General features: G+C 31.8%; 1 protein-coding gene and 1 long non-coding RNA gene across 2 annotated transcripts; both read right to left on the reverse strand.

Annotated features, from left to right (window-relative positions):
* Nucleotides 1-6,861: 6,861 nt before the first annotated feature.
* On the reverse strand, nucleotides 6,862-14,504 carry LOC143078618 (lipopolysaccharide-binding protein-like). Its single transcript, XM_076253471.1, has 5 exons — nucleotides 14,397-14,504; nucleotides 14,050-14,113; nucleotides 12,659-12,750; nucleotides 11,928-12,110; nucleotides 6,862-6,867 (listed from the first exon to the last, which is right to left on the reverse strand). The coding sequence occupies exons 2-5, from the start codon at nucleotides 14,111-14,113 to the stop codon at nucleotides 6,862-6,864; spliced, it is 345 nt and encodes a 114-aa protein (XP_076109586.1). The 5' UTR covers nucleotides 14,397-14,504.
* A 3,002-nt stretch (nucleotides 14,505-17,506) lies between these two features.
* Nucleotides 17,507-19,843, reverse strand: LOC143079910 (uncharacterized). Its single transcript, XR_012979534.1, has 3 exons — nucleotides 19,709-19,843; nucleotides 18,788-18,861; nucleotides 17,507-17,554 (listed from the first exon to the last, which is right to left on the reverse strand). It is a non-coding gene; the product is annotated as an uncharacterized LOC143079910 (long non-coding RNA).
* Nucleotides 19,844-20,243: the final 400 nt, after the last annotated feature.

The following is a 20,243-nucleotide window of genomic DNA, read 5'->3' on the forward strand; positions in this document are numbered from 1 at the left end:
ATTTAGATTTTAGATTATTGAAATTTTGATCAAAGTTTTAAAATATCAAAATTCGAAATTGTGTAAAAGTTTTGAAATTTTGAAATTTTAACCAAATGATTAAAATTTAAAAATTCTAAATATCGTTTTGAAATTTGACAGTTTAGAAATTTTATCAAACCTTAAAAATACTAAACCTAACGTGCAATTTTGAAAATTTCACTTTTTGAAAGTGTGAATTTTTAAAGTTTTGATTAAGATATCAAAACTAGAAATGGGGCAAAAAGAGGGGTACCTGTAAAATACGAAACGTAATAAAAGCGAAACGAAAGGAAACAAAATGAAATGAAAATATACTGATACTTAATAGTTAATGTATGAAATAAAATCACAGGCAGGCAGTTGTGAGCGGTGAAAAATTGGATGACAAAATCAATATTTCTCTGAAGAAGAGAATTCATTTTAAAATAAGACGCACGTCTCTGATGATGACCATTTTACTTGCTGGTTTTCCCAGCACCCATATTTTAGGAGTCAGTAAAAACTAACCAACTCGCAGTAGGTCAAATAGTATGGTTTGGTTGAGTATGTATATATATTTTCTACTGAACTTTAAGCAATAAAATGGCTCAACACACGTTGCATTAGTCATTTGATTTCAAATTTTTCTGTTTTACTCTACGACTTCTTACATTCTGCAATCATGTCGGCAGATGATCAGGAATATATCGTCCTATGTACATTTTGAACGATCATCTTTAACGTTTAAATCAGCTATTTATGATCTTTATTAATTGTTGGCCTTAAATTTTCAGCTTTGAGCATTCCTGAAGAAGGTAGATCCAGAAAAGCGCTTCGGTCGTAACTTTTAACGTTTTGTTTTCATTTTTTATCGATTGCATCCCGACCCCACTTTTGGCGTAAAATGATTGCTCCCTTAGACAACGTTTGGACTGATGTTTGTAAAATGTATATATAGATTATAACATGGCATTTTTCATATCAGACCCCTTATCAGCTCTCGAAAAACCAGTACAATGTAAAACGCTGAATTTCAAGTAAAACATTCACCTACGAAATGCTGAAAACTTAATATTTGAAAGTAAAGTAAATATAACATGCAATAGAACCGAAACAATTGAAGAAGTATTTGGCCAAAGTGAAGATAAACATGCTAAAATCCATCTTTAGGGGTTAAGTTGCCCGAGTGAGTTGAATCCTATAAGTTTCTTTGTAATTTGTATAAAAACAACTTATTTTAAATAATCGATTTTTGGTTGCCAGTGACAAATATTTCACAAACTATCAATAAATACAACAGGGAGGAATTGTGCTTGTTACTCATATGATGAAGACATAATCTTTCAATAAGATAAATTGAGGTCTGGAGCTGGCATATGTCAGTAACTGCTAGCTTTATATATAAAAGTCATTTGTTAATTTATTATCATTGTCATTTTGATTAATTTCTTTTGTTTTCGTTTCTGATATAGGACTTGGATTTCTTTTAAATTACGTAGTACTTTGTGTACTGCTGTGTGTTTGTTTATTCTACATTGGCTAGATGTATAGGGGAGGGTTGTGATCTCACGAAACATGTTTAACCCGCCTCATTTTTGCGCATGTCCCAATTCAGGAGCCTTTGGCCTTATTAGTCTTGTATGATTTTAATATAAGTTCATTTTTATATTTCGGAGTTAAATATGACGTCTATTATCACTGAACCATCACTGAACCAGTACACTTTTTTTGTCTAGGGACAAGCTGAAGCACGCCTAGCACAACGTTCATTGCGACACACAAAAAAAAAAAAGTATTCCTCCCGTATCATTACTTGGAACTTAAATCAATCATAAAATGCAATCTATTATCGTCATGCAATCGATAAAACAACAAACAAAACCATAAAATTTTCTGTTATCCAATGTGATGTCTAAGTATATTTCGTGCTATTTATTCATAACTAAGAACGATTATAATCAGAACCGTGTTTACAGGTACCCCTCTTTTCACTCCTTTTCTATTTTTGATATCTTAATCAAAAACTTAAAAAATCAAACTTTCAAAAAGTAAAACAATCAAAATTGCACATTAGGTTTAGTATTTTCAAAGTTTGATCAAATTTCTAAACGATATTTAGAATTTTGATATTTTCATTATTTGGTAAAAATTTCAAAATTTCAAAACTGTTACACAATTTGGAATTTTGATATTTTGAAACTTTGATCAAAATTCAAAAAATCTAAAATTTCAAAACTTTTTAAATCTTTGAATTGATAACCCATTTGCCGTTTTCAATTTTAGTACGAGTTAATTTCTTTTTCTTGTTATGACTTTTTGTTTACATACCAGAAATATATTTCCCTACTAAGCACGACAGTCATATGATGAGTTGCACATATGCAAATGTCTCCTTGGATTAACTTCAGAACTAAATAATTTTAACTTTTTTTATGAATACCCACATATATTTATGAGTATGGCATGTCTTTGTTATGTTAGCTATCTGTACTAGTTTGATTAGAAACCCATAACACAATTAAGTTTTCTAAGGGTTATTGATATTTTCTGCATACATAATCAGTTGACAAAATTAGTGTTTTTTTTGTAGGAACGAGAATAAACGCTTTAGTTATTTTTTGAACAAACAAAGTACGTATCCGTTTAAAATGTTGGTGTTCGTTTAGAATGTATCCGAATTCCAGTGTAACAAAATCTAGTGATTTTATGCTAAAACAAATCAATTGTTGTGTTAAAATCTTATAAACTTTTAACTAAAAAATTATAGTAACGAAGTAGAAGATAGGTGTGGAAACCGAGACAGGGTAAATAATTAAAGTGTGATAACATGTAGACACAAACTAGGTTATTTCAATTGAACATAACTAAGAATCTTTAAAATATCAATTACTATACATTCATTGTACAGAACGGAAACGATAAGTGTACACAATGTACATATACACAACGTTGGCCAAATCGAACTCAGATTTTATACTTTAACTTTGTTTTAAACAATGACTTTCTAATTCGGTTTTCTTTCTTGTACACGACTCACTTTCTTTTAGTAGTGAATATACATGACACATCCATTATATAGCTGCAGACGGTAAAGTGAGAGAGAAGAAACGCTTGTGTGTACTGATGCAAACTGAAAATTGACAATTTGTTTAACATATCATATCGTTTAGCAATGGTGTTTAATTATGCCAAGTTTCATTAAACAAATTCAACATGTTCAAGGAGTTTTCAACTAAATGAACCAAACCGTTTGTGATAGACGGACATATGGTCGAACAATCAGGTAATTTTGAGCCTTCCGTTGATGAGTGAACTTGGCCTTTTGATATATTTTTACATATGTGGAAGTAAGAAATAGTGAGAACATTCAAGTACCCCACTTCATTTAATAGTAGGTGTGTTTGAAAGAGTCAAACGTTGTAATACATTATTTGTCGGGCGGTTTTTTTTTTCTGGCATAGCAATAATAAAAAAACATTGAATGTTTGACGAGTAAACCAGTAGTTCGATAACATGCTGGGAGAGGTTTCATCCCCAGTGGTATCCCCAGCGATGAAGTCTGCAGGTCTATATTGACATGCAATATAATTGATATGGTCATATTCATATATATTAACTGTTCACACAACTTTGAATTGTTCGAAATACTAAGATTTTTAACCCCAGGAATACATCACCTGAGATGTATTTGACAAATCCTTTCAGAGTTTTGAGTCTTCATTGTACTTTATTTTTGGCATTTTATCTTATTTTGATTCAGCGTCAAAGATACAATAGAGGCAGTGGATACCAAAAGGACATTCATAATAATGTCGCAAATAAACTGACAACTGAATGGCAAAAATGAGAAAGATCTAACGAAAAACTACCGTACACAAAACACAACATAGAAAACTAAAGACTTTCACAAACATCACCCAAAACTTGCCTGATAAGTCTTTTGTAGACAAGCGTGTCAGGCGTACAAATGTACAAAAAGTAAGCATGGTATAGCTGACGATTTATGTTTTCTGGATTTACCTTTAACACCCAAAGTTTACGAGAAAAGAACGTATAAATATTTGAATTCTTGCATGATAAGCATGTGTCCAAAATGGAGGGTAAAAGAATTTAGCTGGATTAAAATAAGACGTGCTTAAGGAAGTAAGAGCCTTTTTTCTTGACAATTTCAGAAATTACAATTGAAATTGAAATGAGAAATTATATAAATCATGTCTCAAACAAATTACTGACTACCGAGCTGGTGATATCATCCCTGATAAGCAGTCCACCATCAGCAGGATCGACCCATTGCCAGTACATTATAATTACGGTTTATAAAGTAAGTGTCGCCGAAGTGATCCTCTGAATATATTTCATCACGAACTTTTAAATTATCCATCTAATGGTGTCAATGTAATAGCATGTTCATACGCTCATGAGATAAAGATTCGATTTTTTCTGCTACATGTAAATTTACATTAAAATCAGTGACAAAAATGTATTCTGCTATTTCCTCCAGCATGTCACCATTATGGTGTATGAGAAGTAACACGTTAGGAACAAGCTTAGCAATCAATCATCAAAAGATCCATTACTGTTAACCTGGTTCTATGTAAATAAACGTGTAAAGCTCATAACAGTAGTTTCTTAATCCTTCATGCACAAGTTGTAAGCATGGTAATTTTGTCTTTATAATTTGTTTTGCAATTATTAAAATTGAACCTTTTTACTGCTTATATTTTATTTGGTAGATTTGATTACATTGCGTGCTTCTTCCAAAAATCTAATTTTTTGTTGTTCTTGATTAATGATATGTGAAATTATAACGGAAAGAGAGTTAATTTTTAGAAGCTTATGCTACATCAAGTATTTTGGCTTCCCATTACATTCCATTGTAATTCTCTTCCTTCAGATGCGCCATTCTAACTCGTGTATTGAAGAGCCATTAAATGTCATTTTTACTGTTTACCATATCGAGCAAGCTATCGATTACCAATTGCAAAGTTTTCTTCCAATGTTTTACTGTTCGGTTATGTATTTTGCTTGCTCGAGTATTTGAGTTCTGTCATCCCTTATCATATCTTCAAACCATTTGCTTGATCATATCAATCATATTATTGTACTTTCAAATTTCAATTTAATTGTAGTCATCTCTACTGGAAATTAAAATAACAATTTTATCAATTTATTTAAAAAGTTACTGAAGGCAAAGTCTTTTACGGTTGCTCTTTATGCCTAAGTCAAATTTTTGTTAAGCTGCGAATTTGTTTACCTGTAAAAGTTTAAATCAAACTGGTTCAATTTTAAATTATCTGTCGATGGCATTGGGAAACCTTTGGTTCCAAGATCTGAAAAGAAAAAAAAAGAGTAAATTTTCAAAAACTTTAAACAAGACATAATACAAAAATCCCGTTAGTTTATGTAAGGATAAACCGTTAATGCATGTTTTCTTTAATTAACATATTACAAAAATTAACCATGATGACCTGTTACCAGTGAAATATATCTACATATTCGAGTATAAAATAGAACATTGTTATATATTTTGGGTTCCATGCATATCTCTTTGATATGGAAAGAAATACTAGTAGTACATAAAGAATTGTCGAGTTTCAAGTTTATTTTACAGATAATACATGTACAAGTCTTTGTGCTTTCTTTCAGAAGCTCGTAGTATGGATTTTTTCATTGGTGTACCACCGTTTTATCTTTTTATTTTTTGATAATAAATCAAATGATTTTTTAATTAATTCTTTCACTTAGTAGTAATAATCAGTTCAATACAACATACAATTAATATTGACCAAAAGATTGTCTTGCGAAAAGAATTCAAACGTATTAAAACAAGAAAAACCTGACGACAGGCCAGATATATATTATACGATAAGTTATACATCCACATTAAAATATCATGGTATTTACCTGAACAGTAGACAACTCCTCACAATTGAACAAAAGCTGTTTTTTCTGTCTTTTGCAAAGTTACACCTATCTGATGTCACTTTAAAAAAACAGAGTTTTTGGTTTTTTTATTTATTCTTATTTTTGTTTTGTTTATGTGTTTGTTTTTGCTTTATGTTTTTAGATTTTAGTACGTTGATGGAAAGTTAAAGTGTAGGATGGTGATGTGGATGGAATTACTGTACTTACTAATATTGTATATTGTTATATAACGATATTTCTAATGACACATCAATATCTTCTACTCACCATTTAACATGGGTGTTATTGTTGTTTTAATTGCACTGTCTACAAGGAACTGTAATGCTCTTTTCTGTCACAAATGATTAATGTTGATACAAACTGTTTTGAATAAAACTAATATTGACTATATGCTCGACCGTTTAAAAGAGTGTCAGAAATAGAAGTAAAATACAAGTAATGCAATTGTCAATATAATCGAAATTTATGCGACTGTCATACAACTGAGAGGTTAAGTTAGCTAGATAAAACAAGGTTCGATCCACCATATTCCACATTAGAAAATGTCTGTATCATGTCAGGAATATGAACGTTGTTATCAGTTCGTTTGATGTGTTTGATTTTTTGATTTAGCCATTTGATTACGGACTTTCCGTTGGAATTTTCCTCGGAGTTCGGTATTTTTGTTATTTTACAGTGCTTTTCCAATATTTGAATCGTGTACATCCATTAAAAGATACAAATTGAAGCAAGATCAACAAACACTTGGGGAATCGCATGAAGGAGCGAGAATGGTTTCGTTGAAAGGACATGTTGACCTTTAATAGAACAACCGTAACAGATTAATAGAGTTGTATTCTTTAATATACTAAATCCATGTACCTAATAAGTCAACTTATGCATATCATTATATAACTTACATTTACAGGTCCAATTGAAGACTTTGAAACGTTCAACTTAATTCTGAAAGGAACAAAAAGATAAGAAATAGATAAAAAAAAACATACTAGTAGTAGGTTTAAAAATTTATAATCATATTCATGATAGACAGATGCACAAGTGTTTGATAAAGCTACATTATTATGGACTATGTCCATTCATTCTTTTAGGTCATCATTATATGAGTATGTATATGTCTTGTATAACATGTATAAGAATATAAATACTATGAAATCAAAACGAAATTTAATTTAGTAGAAACCCTCCAAAATTTAAATTTGAATGAGACAATGATTAATATAGAATATATTATGATTATACTACAAATAGCTAACATTTTTTTAATTTTTATTTTAGCAGAATCTGTCAACACTTCCAGAGCACCTGCGATCGCCGTTTGATCTTCACCTTAACATGTTAATGAAATATAATTGATTTGTCAAAAAGTTTTTTTTTCCATAAAGTAACAAGCCCTAACGATTGCCTGGATATAGACATACGGCCATTTCTTTATTATCCGGTAAGACGTGCTTCGTGTAAAGAAGGCAACCGTACACGTTTCACTGTCTGATTAGCATGTAGACATTTAGTCCTATGCCAAGTATACATGCAGGCAATGTGACGACAAGCTATCTGCACGCAAAAGAACTCTTGCACAAACTTTTATTTGGGGTAGATCTACGTAGGTGGTATAATGCAAGGCAAACATTTTGTCACTAGCGGAATCAAATATCCAGCCCGTCATTCAATTCTAACAGTTTCGTGAATCCCTTTGTATTTATACTGACTATACTTAATATAATTTAAACTGTACTTAAAGCAGCAAACAATTATTCAGATATTTATGAATTGAATTACCCATTGTAGACCAACGCTTTGTCAGTGAAGTCTTTCAGAATATCATTTAAAAGTTGGTACCGTATAATTATAGCACAGATAACAAAGACCTGCTGAATTCCTTGAAATTCGCCTAAATTCTATAGCTAGGGTAGATTAAAAACTTATATTTCCGTCAAAAGATATAACTTCATTTTCCCATTGTAAAAGTTTCATTTTTTGTGTCTGACGACAACCAGCTGTACCTGCATTACACTGTAGTTCATATGGTCTAATTCATACGGTATTTCCCTGATTATGATTACTTCATCATTAGTCATAAAAAACGTGTTCTTGGCATATATTTGACGTGAAATTCTCATTGCTCCGGTGTTCTCTTCTACCTCCCAACCATGACTTTGGTTGCTCTTTGTAAAATGTAAAAATCTGTATTTCGTTTACGTCTATGTATTAATAGTATGACTGTCAAGTGACACAAAAATTAAATTTAAACATAATCATGACCACGTTATATAATTGTTTTCTTTTTGTCAATACAACAATGCAACAACAACCCAACAACAAATACCTACTCAGAGAATAATGTAATTTGTAGAATAAAGTTAAACCATATTTAATAAGCTACTACATTCTTCATATCCTCTACAGATTCATGTATGACTGTTTCATTTATCGTTAGTTTTACAGCTATAGACCCAGTCTGAATAATAATAAGCTAATAAGTAATTATCATAATGATATAAAAAAAAAAATCGTCAATGATTTTTTTAGTAAATTCAATGATTAAAATCATACAATGAGCAAAATTAACACGCTTGTAAACTTATATTTTACACTTTTTAAAAGTGTAAACGTATTAAGTCATTGCTAACGAGAGGGAACAAAATAAGGATTAACAGTAACAACAGTGGTATATTTATTATTGATCGTTGTTGATAATTTGCATAGAACATGTGGCATTTCAATAATCTTATGAATAATACTGAATTTAGCAGACAAGGTCGTAAAATCAAATATGAATGAGATAGTTTAGATTAACTTTTAAGAATTGTAAACTGTATATAAATATTATAATTACCCCAGCAATTTGGAACAAATGATGCAAAGTTTTGTCTGGTTTTCTAGCATACAAATCGATGTCTCCTTGTGCTGCAACCCCTAAATTACCATCAGTAATACTGGTTACCGGTGGTTTTGAACTTTTCATGTGGAGCTCTACTTTACTGTTAGGAAATGATATCTCGATCTGCAGTGGAAAAGCATGTGATACATTTGACAATTAACAAAAGGAAAACATATAACAAACAACGACAACCGACAATAATATTTGTTTAAGCTCTTACTTTAAAAAAAATGACAATTATGTTTTGGATTTCAGAAAAAAAAAAGATATTGTAATACTTAAAAAATAATGTTTTTGCTTTTTAAAATGAATTATGTCGACAGCTCAATTGATTTATCACAGTATTAGCAATTTATCAGCTTGCAACACTGCTGACGTGTTACTGTTTGCAATCGTTCTACCAAATGACTTTATGATATTTTATCTATTATTTGATCATTAAAAGGCAGCAATATATCATTTGGCGAAATAACGTCAATGCACTTTTCTACAACTGATTCTTTTGAAAGAACCTGAATTTCAACCGTCAATCGCGATAATTCAGTTGATGAGGTCTCATAAAGAATTATTTTTTGTGCTACAGGGAACGAAGGGTGTTTGCTACATTTGATTTTGAATTATCCTTATTAATTGTTGTTCCTAGAAAAAAAGGTAAACTTCATTATAATTTCTCCGCAATAAAGAAAACAAATCTGAAGAAAACTTCCACTAAAATATTTGGAAATAATCATATTTCTATAACAATCTGCCTCAGCTGATCTTTCAATTTTTCTTTTCAAGTTTATATGAATAATCCGGAGAAATCTTTTTCCCGCCTTATAAAAGAGGGACGAAAGATACCAAAGGGACAGTCAAACTCATAAATCTAAAACAAACTGACAACTCCATGGCTAAAAATGAAAAAGACAAACAGAAAAACAATAGTACACACGACACAACATAGAAAACTAAAGAATAAACAACACGAACCCCACCAAAAACTAGGGGTGATCTCAGGTGCTCCGGAAGGGTAAGCAGATCCTGCTCCACATATGGCACCCGTCGTGTTGCTTATGTGATTACAAATCCGGTAAATAGTCTAATTCGGTAGGTCATATTCATGAAAGGGAAGGGGATTGTAGTTACGACGTAAGGAACATATGCGATATCATTTGTGAAACGGTTATTCCATAACGGTCAACCAACTCGTGATGGCGTCCGTAAAATTTACGAAGGGATGATTTCAACTTCACTATTTGGAACTCTTGGTTTAATAGCTTCCTGGTGAGCAGCAAACCTCTATCAAGAAAATCATGATAAGAAATGCAAGCACGGGAATATCGTATCAATTGGGAGATATATACCCCGTTTGCAGGTGCTGCTGGAATGTTGCTACTTAGAAATGGAAAGTTCACAATTGGAAAGCTGAAATCATCTCGTTTGTCGTAAAGTTTTGTTTTCAACCGACCCTCATTGTCAATTTCTAGATGTAAGTCAAGATATGAAGCCCACTTAATTGTATCTGTAGTATCCTTTATCTCTAGTTCGATTGGATAGATGCGTTCCACATAGTCACCAAATTTTGAATTGTTTAGTGAAAAAACATCATCTATATAGCGGAAAGTAGAGTTAAAGGATATTGCTAACTTGCTAAACCCCATTTTAAATAGTGTGAGGATTGAATTACTTTGTCTACTAATAACACTGTTACGGCATAGTCACATTTCATTTTACATGGTACATTTTTTAGGGAAAAAAGTTTCTGAAGAAAATTTTAATCGTATTGATTTGTAGCTTACCTGTGGAATAAGTTTACCAATACAAATGTCCGTACAGGTTGTGTTAAGTGCGTCATTTTTTGATTTAATCTGAAAAGCGAATTTTTAATAACAAACTTATGAATCGTACACTGTCAAAATTTGTAGTTTTTGACTTCTTGAAATTCAAATTCAAACTTCTTTGTATTTTTCTTTGTAGTCTTTACTGGGATAGATTTTCAGAGAACATGAACATGAACACAACTACATTTGATTTGGATAATTGAGGAACTCTAATTATCACTAATAAATACCATTTATTGAAGACGGTCGTAAAGATGGGATTAGTTGAACAGACAAAAGGCAAATTTCCAATTTCACAGTGAAGACAAAATAAAGGAACCGCTTTCAAGTTGCATTTTTATCCGTGTGCACGAAACACACTGAATAATAAGCTTCAAGCACGAAAACATGTGAAATAAAAATTGCAAACATATTAATTTTCACAAACATTCAAAGTACACATTACATCTGCACAGAAATGTCAGTATTAATCACAAAGTGTATAAAATAACATGAAAATGAATATTCTAAAGATGTTTTTCTGTATCAATGCACTGTTAAGTGTAGTCAAATTCAAACAGTTGAGAGTAGAGAGACAAGCAAAGATATTAAATGTCACGTAATAATAATAGAAGATCACTACACCACAACTTACACGATATACGTTATAAAAGGACAGACTTCTTTTCAAGCAAATTGGATTTGAGTTCGAATTTTTATGGCGGGTGATGAATGTGAAGCAGATACTTTTACTTTATTTACTCGCATTGGTTTCTCTCTGTTTGTGTGTATTACCTTGATTTGTATTTTCTTAATCGATTTGAAAATTGTGATCATAGGTTAACTACTGTCGCCAATAATTTATAATTCAATTTAAGGTGGTACCCAACACCTTCACTAACATTAATTTGGCTAATTTAATTTAATTTAATTTTATAAAATTTTGACAAAGTCTTTACTTTAACCTTTTGACAAAAATATAAAAATTTCAAAAAAATTGAACCAACCGTTTTATCAGAAAAATTACACTGGTTATATAGCAGTTTGACAAACACTTATTTTGATCAATGAGAAGCTTGATATTTTTTCCTTTAACAACGCAACGTAATTAAAACGTTTAGCTGATTTTACAGATTTATCTCCCTGTAGTGTTAGGTACCACCTTTGATCAAATGTTTATTGTCATATTAATTCTTAGCAATAAGTTGGTGACAATTTAAATGAATGCATGTATAACCAAAATACATTTAAAAAACCAAACCATACCATGACATAAACACACTGTCAGTTTGATATCAAATCCAAGAAACAATTTCAATACGTACGTTCTGTGAAGTCAGGTTAAACACCAGCATGTTGTGTTTGTGTGCCTGGTAGGTCATTGTATTAAAGATATATTCTGATAGTGTGATATACACCATCTTCTTGTTGTCTGTGATGGTTGCCATGGCAGGCGGTGAAAACGTTTTTTTTGTCAAAAACTTATCACTTTTCCAAAATATTTCTCCCTAAAATCGAAAAAAAATAAATTTGAATTATAAATCAAGCAAGTAAGTTCACTAACAGGATTTCATAACAAACATCACATCCTGATATAGAAAACAGATGAAAAGTGCTGTATAGTGTCAGTTTTCTACCAGCCAACTTTATTTCCTTGCATGCCTTTGCGAATCAAAAAATAAATACATAATTCTTCATGTGTTAAAAAAATAATACGAATTACGTAAAAATTATCTCTTCTCAAAATGTGGTGATACTGCATCTATCGTGATCTTTGTTTTTTTATTTTAGTATTTAACTAATAAAGCTCTTGTGTTTTTAAGGGGCTTGCTGCTTGCTGCTAAATATACCATTTTTATTATTTGTATACTTATGTTTGTGTTCTTCTTCTGTAAGTAATGATGTTCTATATTTTATTTTACTTTTTTTATTTTATTTTTCTTTGCCTATCGTGTCCCCTTTTGTGTTTATAAAAAAAAACAATAGTTCCTTACTGCACTTTGTTTTACCATTTCTTGACAATTGGTTTGAAAACATTAATTATTATAAGATTTACTTTCAAATCAGCTTCGTAATATTCAGAAGTAACAGTTGGTGCTGCAAGAAGTCTATAGTCCAATGTTAGGAATTCTCCAAGCTGTACCTCCACTATAAATAAAAAGACAATGTGAAATATATGTTAAAACTAACATGAGATGCATATTCATAAGAGTTGATGGTGGTAATAAAATATGTGCAAGATCCCTTGACTGTTCCTATCAAGCAGCGTATACTCTGACATGCCTAAGAGGAATGGTTGTAAGCGATGTATAAATATGCAGTCATATGCAACTTGTTTAAATAAGAAAGTTAAATATAATGCGTCTTGAATTGAACGATTCGTAGATGACACTTCTTTAAAACCCACAGGTGGCATGTTACAAGGTAAAATTATATCCCTATCCAGCATTAACTCGCTTTCCAATTGCTGTCGAAAATCTCGCTCCTTATCCTTGTTTGACTCAAACGGGCTTTTAGCCGCTATTTGATTTTATTTATATCCAATGGCAAGTTTCGAAAACATTTTCAATGTGACGATAGAATGATGTTTTTCAAGACTGGAATATTGACCATATTATAAATATAAAATCGTTGTATATGATTATAGAACTAGCTATCAGATAACTGCGAGTACTCTCAGATCTGTTCATTGTATCTTTTTGTGTCGGGATGTATAAGTACCCGGCCATGTATTTGTCTCTATCTAATGAGTTAAACCTAGCTTTTTCAACTGATTTTTATAGTTCGTTCTTATGTTGTACTGTTATACATGTACCACTATCCCAGGTTAGGGGAGGGTTGGGATCCCGCTAACATGTTTAACCCCTCAACATTATTTATGTATGTGCCTGTCCCAAGTTAGGAGCCTGTAAATTCAGTGTTTATCGTTTGTTTATGTGTTACATATTTGTTTTTCGTTCATTTTTGTTTACATAAATAAGGCCGTTAGTTTTCTTGTTTGAATTGTTTTACATTGTCTTATTGGGGCCTTTTATAGCTGACTATGCGGTATGGGCTTTGCTCATTGTTGAAGGCCGTACGGTGACCTATACTTGTTAATGTCTGTGTCATTTTGGTCTTTTGTGGATAGTTGCCTCATTGGCAATCATACCACATCTTTTTTTTTTATTATGCTCTTGGTCGTCGCTATTACATGTACATTGGTTATCATTTTTTTTTATTCGAGTGCAACTGAAATTTAATGTGGACATTTTTTTAGATAAGCCTGCACGGTCGTTTTGGTATTGGGTTGCTGTTTCGTTGACACAAGGATCTTACTTTACAAATCCTTGGTTTACATATATCCCATGATAACATCTCTTTTTTTTTACGATATTAACTGCCTGTCATTGTGGATAGCACCACTAGATATTGACATTGAATCAATATCTGCATAAAAAATGTTACCTTTTATAGTCGATAGACTTTCTTGTACATTCTTGTCGATCAGATCTTGTATTATACCACACATCTACAAAATTGTTACATGTAGCAGTTAATGTTTATTATACAGAAGTGTCTTAAATGGTACAATTTTTATATAGCTAGCCTCATTGTAACAGAAAAATACACGAGCAGATCAATACCCCAAGTCATACGTACTAAAGAGTCGCTAAAGTTTTTTTGAGGTCAGTTCACGGCAGTAACCTGTAATATTTTAATCTAACTTTTAGATCTATTTGAAGTCAATTATCAATGTAGTTCCTATTGATGTATCAGCAAAATATATGCATCGATTGCAGTTTTGTACTTACTTTACTCTGAAACTGACTGGCAATAATTTTTCCAACCTTTCCAGAGAACAAATTGTATATCCAAGCCAAACCTCCTCTAAACTTTACTTTGACTGGACCACTATCGCAAGAACAAGAATTACCGCCCAGTGTCAAACTTGCCATTTATATCCAAAGTTGTCGAGAGAGTTGTTGACACGAGATTTGGATCTCATATCATGTTGAACTCTTTACATGACGATATGCAGTCAGCATATCGCACCGGACATTCAACTGAAACAGCACTGATCCGTGTTCATCATGACATTACATACGCACTCGACAACAACTCTTGTGTAATATTACTGATGTTGGATCTCTCAGCAGCGTTCAACATGATCGATCACGACATTCTATTCGATCGTCTACAGTATACTTTTGGTATATCTGGAACAGCCTTGTCGTGGCTTCGTTCATACTTGGCTAATAGGTCGCAATGTGTCTCTATTGGATCTGTTCACTCTGACAATATGGTTCTGAAATATGGCGTCCCACAGGGTTCCGTGCTTGGACCGAGACTTTACTCCATGTTTTCGTACCCGGTTAGTGAAATATGTAAGAAGCATGGCATGGCATACCACTGTTATGCGGATGATACGCAAATTTACCAAGTCATCAAGCCATTAGATAACTGGGATGACATTACCGAGCGCCTAGAAGCTTGTTTGGAAGATATCAAAATTTGGATGTGTACAAATATGTTGAAGTTAAATCAGGACAAGACTGAATTGATTGTTTTTGCTCCAAAACACAAAGTCAAAAGTCTAAGTAAGTTACAACTGAATTGTGACGGAACTATACTAGGTGAATCTACCTGTGTTCGAAATCTTGGAGTTTTTCTCGATGAAACCCTCAACATGCAGCAACAGACAAATGCAATTATCAAATCCTGTTTCCATCAGATTCGTAACATAGGACGTATTCGATCCTTTATAACGGAGGACGCTTGCAAAACTCTTGTGTGCTCTCTTGTTACGTCGCGACTTGATTACGGTAATGCTTTGATGTATGGTGTGAATGCCTCGAGTCTATCCAAACATCAACGTGTTCAGAACACAGCTGCCAGACTAGTGACCCGCAAAAAGAAGTTCGAACATATAACTCCAACACTTATGACTCTTCATTGGCTACCATTCAAATTCCGATGCCAGTACAAACTGTTGCTTTACGCATTCAAAGCCTTGCATGGACTTGCACCTTCGTATCTTAGTGATCTAATACATTTTTACAAACCAGCACGACCGTTGCGATCTGAAAATGCTTCATTAATTGAGATACCAAAAAATGCACGGACCAAAATGTATGGTGAACGGAGGTTCGATGTTTCGGCCGGGACTCTGTGGAATAGCCTTCCAACAAATCTTCGAAATGAACAATCGCTAGAACTATTTAAGAAAGGACTAAAGACGCATCTATTCAAAGTTGCATTTGTGGATCGCTCATAAGTTAAACCTGGAACTGTGATTGGTTGTATTTGACTGATGGTGATTTTTAATATTGTGTACATTTTATTCTGATTTTATGTGTTTCTGTATATTTCTATATAACGTTTGTATATTTTTACAAGCTGGAATATTTTAGTAACTTATTTTTAAATACAAAATTCAGCAAATTTTAGAAATATTTAGTTATTCAAATTTTTAGTTATTCAAATTTTTACTTATTCATTAATAATTCTTTTAAGTCATTTTTTACCAAGTTGCTGTAGTCTTAACTTTTTACAGTTGATTTGATGAATGCTTTATACATATTTCGGTATATGTTTAACTTTGTAATTTCGTGTATGTACGAACTTGTGTACTTTTGTTTTAACATGTAAAGCGCTTAGAGTAATTGTATTTTTATATAATGCGCTATAAAAATGCCTTGTAATAATAATAATAATAATTAAAAACCAATTGTTCAGAGAACAATTGAAGGTCTTTCCATTGAAAATAATGTATTTTAATATGAAAGTTGTAAAATTAAGTTTAAAATGTCATTTCAATCGTCAACTGATAGGTTATTGTACGCTGATTCCAGAAATATATGGTTTCTATACAATATTTTTTTAAATAAGGGAGATAATTTGTTACTTCCGGTTTGAAAAATGTTACTTCCGATAATATTTGAATATTTAATTGACACTGATTCCAAAATGATCTGGTTCTATATACTTTTTTATTAATAAAGTACAAAAAAAGCTACTTCCGGTTTACACAAGGTCACTTCCGGTTGTTTTTTTCAAGGTTAAATGGTTTGATACCTTTTGCCAAAAGTCTCATGGCTATATCATGTATACATATGAGCTGAAAGCAAAGGTCAAAAACTAGAACGTCAAATTAATCTATGACCTTGAGATCAATTTCAAGGTCATAAACCAAGGACCTCAAATCAAAAGACCATAGGTCTTAATAATATTTGGTTAATCAGTTATATCACCAAACGCGTTTTTTTAAATACAAGAGGGGAGAAAACTCACTTTTACGTTTAACGTACTCTTGCAATCAAAAGTTATGTGTTACGACATGTCGCAACTAACAATTTAGAAAAAATAATATGTCAATATCTTATACGGTTTCTGGGAATTAGTGGAAATAAGCCAAATTCAAAAATTAGAATATGACCTTGACCTTTGACCTTGACCTAATTTTTATTTTTTTGGACCAAGGACCTTAAATCAAAAGATCCTTGGTCTCTAGCACTTATGGTTTACAAGATAGAAATACATATCACTTATATCAAATGCATAAGGGGAAATAACTCTCATATGGAGCGTTCAAATCTCTTCGGTCAAAATAGGACAAATCATGCGAAGGATATAACGAGCAATTTTGTAAAATAAATTTGTCATAATATTTTACGGTTGCGAAGGAGATGCGCTAACAAGGAAAACAGTGTTTGGGGAGATAACTCATACAAAGAAAAGTATTCGTTTACGCAGGGTAAATTTCAAAAGCGCATAAACTGTTCGATATCATATACCAAATATCTAAGCGACATATTGCGAAACAAATGTTTATCGCAAGAAGAAAATTAGGCGGAAGAAAAAAAAAAAAAAAAATAATCAGAAGAAAAACAATAGGTCTTTCCACAGAACAGTGGAAAGACCTAATAACATTTGCCAGCTTTTATTGTTGGCTTTCCGCTACCATCAACACCTGATATACAACATAAGAATCAATACTTAAGTTATATAACGGTAGCATGTGAGAATTGAGATTTTTCTTTCATCACATGCATGGCACGCGACCTTATACAAGGTGAAATATATAAACTTATGCACAGTTACAAATTATTAATAAAAAACAAGAACTATCTTTAAAAAAGATATCCGACGTATTTAAATTTGAGTGTATGTTTAAAACTATCATTTCGATAACCTTCAGAAGCACAATGACTTAATGCGATGATGCAGGACCTACAAGAAGGCGATTGCAGTGCACTGAAAACCTGCATAGTTTGACACAATTTGTCCTTGGTGGCATCGCCCGTTCACTACCTTCATCTTTTAAACAACAATGCTCTAACTATCTAAAAATCAATGAATTACCAACTAAAAAACGTTACAAATTGTTTTGTGAATATTCCGATTATATTTAAATAAGTGATTTACCATTTAAATAACGTTTTTTTTCTGTTTGTGTTCAGTATTCTCGGTCCTCGTACCTTTCTGTTTACATTCACCAAAACCCCGCGGAAATCTCACATGCATAGGTGCGTTCTAAAAGTCATGTACGTTCGTACAACAAAGTTTACATTAAAAATTATATAATTGTCCCGAATAAACAGCTGTCATGGATGCAAAGAGCTATTTGAGAAACAATTATTTTAATAAAAATATAAATCTTTGTAAGATCTAGTTCAAATATTTATAGTTTTTCACTTGCTTTCCATCACGATATAATTAACGAGACGTTTTTTCAAACACACCCAAATCACCAATCCATGACAGCATTTTGTCCAATCACAGAAAGGATTTTCGAGCATGCGTATTCTGTTGCCATAGTTAAGCGTCCTTAAGTCAAAGGGCACAAACCGAAACTATATCGACTACGTCGGAAAAACATGTCTATAAAGAAAGGGATTAAACGATACTGCTTAATATGTTAAACCAAAGTTTAATATCAATATACTCATGACCCCTTTCCAATCCATCATATCCCAAAATTCTTGTTTATCACGTATATGTTTTATACATCCTACACATACTAAGATGAGCAATATGGAATCATTGTTGGTTAGTTTTCCCATTGACAAGTAAACCACATCTCCACATGTTTATATGAAAGTCCATTTGTGTAAATACAAATATCAATACAAGTAGGGAGATGTTAAATAACATAAATAGGTTAATGAGACAGCTTCGAAACAATGTTACATAAAATTCTTACCTAAATTGACTCCAACACTGAATGAGATATCAGAAAACTTAACGTTGACACTTCCACCACCAGACCACCTAATGCTATAATATAAAACAAACACAAGCACTTTAGTCACTCATAAGTACATTTGCCGAGTGATGTCTATCACAGTCAATAATCAGTATTTCCACGAGGAAAGTTTGATGAGGTTTACCATCAAACGCTAGTTTATCATTGATATATTCAGATTAAGCAAAACTGATATACAATGGGTGATCTTCTCTTTGACTTTTCAACAAATGTTAGTTTCTACTTATAAAAGTAGCCTGTCTGTTCAATGTTTGTGTTGTTTTTGCTTTTGCTCTGATTGAAAAAAAAAAACACATTGAATTACCCTTATTATAGTTTATTTTAAACTATAAGTTTTTTTTCTATTTTCATCATAAAAATAAATTCGCATTTCTTTTCCAATAAATATTAATGAAATTGTTGGAACATTTATATATATTTTTTTATTATTATTGTCATTAATACAAAATATGTGTATTTGTTAGATGTTTTTTGTACTTTTGCCCTTTTATAGCACACTATGCGGTACGGGTTTTTGTCATTGCTGAAAGCTCTATGGTTGTCTTGTATTGCTTACATCCACTTTATTTAAACTTTTGTGGATTGTTGTCTCATAGGCAATCATACAACATCTCTTTATGTTTATAAGGCAGCAATGTTTCTTTGTGAAGTAAGCATATACATGTAATATTGTAGTCATCTAGAAAATGAGTAGAAAAGCTGATGTTTGGTAGTATTCTCCTTAGAATTTGCGCAATGATTAACCATTAGCTATTTATAGAATACTTAGAATTAATCCGTCTGATATTTTCTTTAAAGTAAGCTAACCAATTTTAGCAAAAACTACGGTCCAATTGTATTACCAGATAAGTTTCTTACATTCCTTTTTTGTATTTGTAGTGAAACTTTCCATCAATTTCCAGTGCTATATTTGTTGCTTTCCACTGTAAGTCGCTCTCTGAAGCTAATGTTATACTGCTTCTAGGTGGTTGAAAATTCCTTATGTCCAAGCTGTTAAAAGTCACTTCGTTATTAGATCTTATTTGATAATTATACATTGTGAGAATAATAAAAATAGATAGATAAAAATAAAATCGAGAGCACAACAAAAGATATTATACTTTAACTGTGTGTAGTTAAAAAGTTATTTGTAAATATTCAGCTTTATAAAACGTTTAGTGCATACACAACGATCATGACTATAGTTGTTTTTTAATATATATAAAACAAATACAATTGATTTTGGCTTGAAACATTACATTTTTGAACATCCATATTGTGCCGACTAAGACCCAGTTTACACTGGCAACGAAATTGAATCGATCTTTATTTGACCAGTGTTGAGTTCAATATCGTAGCAGCTACGTAGCTGCTATCAATATCTATGTAACAAATAGTCTATAGCTACACGTTC

This window comes from Mytilus galloprovincialis, chromosome 6 (assembly GCF_965363235.1).
Source record: "Mytilus galloprovincialis chromosome 6, xbMytGall1.hap1.1, whole genome shotgun sequence".
In the NCBI taxonomy this organism is placed as follows: Eukaryota; Metazoa; Mollusca; class Bivalvia; order Mytilida; family Mytilidae; genus Mytilus; species Mytilus galloprovincialis.

Bases quoted from the DNA above. Each gene is read 5' to 3' on its own strand.
- LOC143078618 (XM_076253471.1), bottom strand. From the start codon at position 14,113: ATGTGTGGTATAATACAAGATCTGATCGACAAGAATGTACAAGAAAGT. The intron at 12,751-14,049 runs GTAACATTTTTT...TTTTATTTATAG, and splicing joins AAGTCTATCGACTATAAAAG to TGGAGGTACAGCTTGGAGAA. The intron at 12,111-12,658 runs GTAAATCTTATA...TTTCGATTTTAG, and splicing joins ATTACGAAGCTGATTTGAAA to GGAGAAATATTTTGGAAAAG.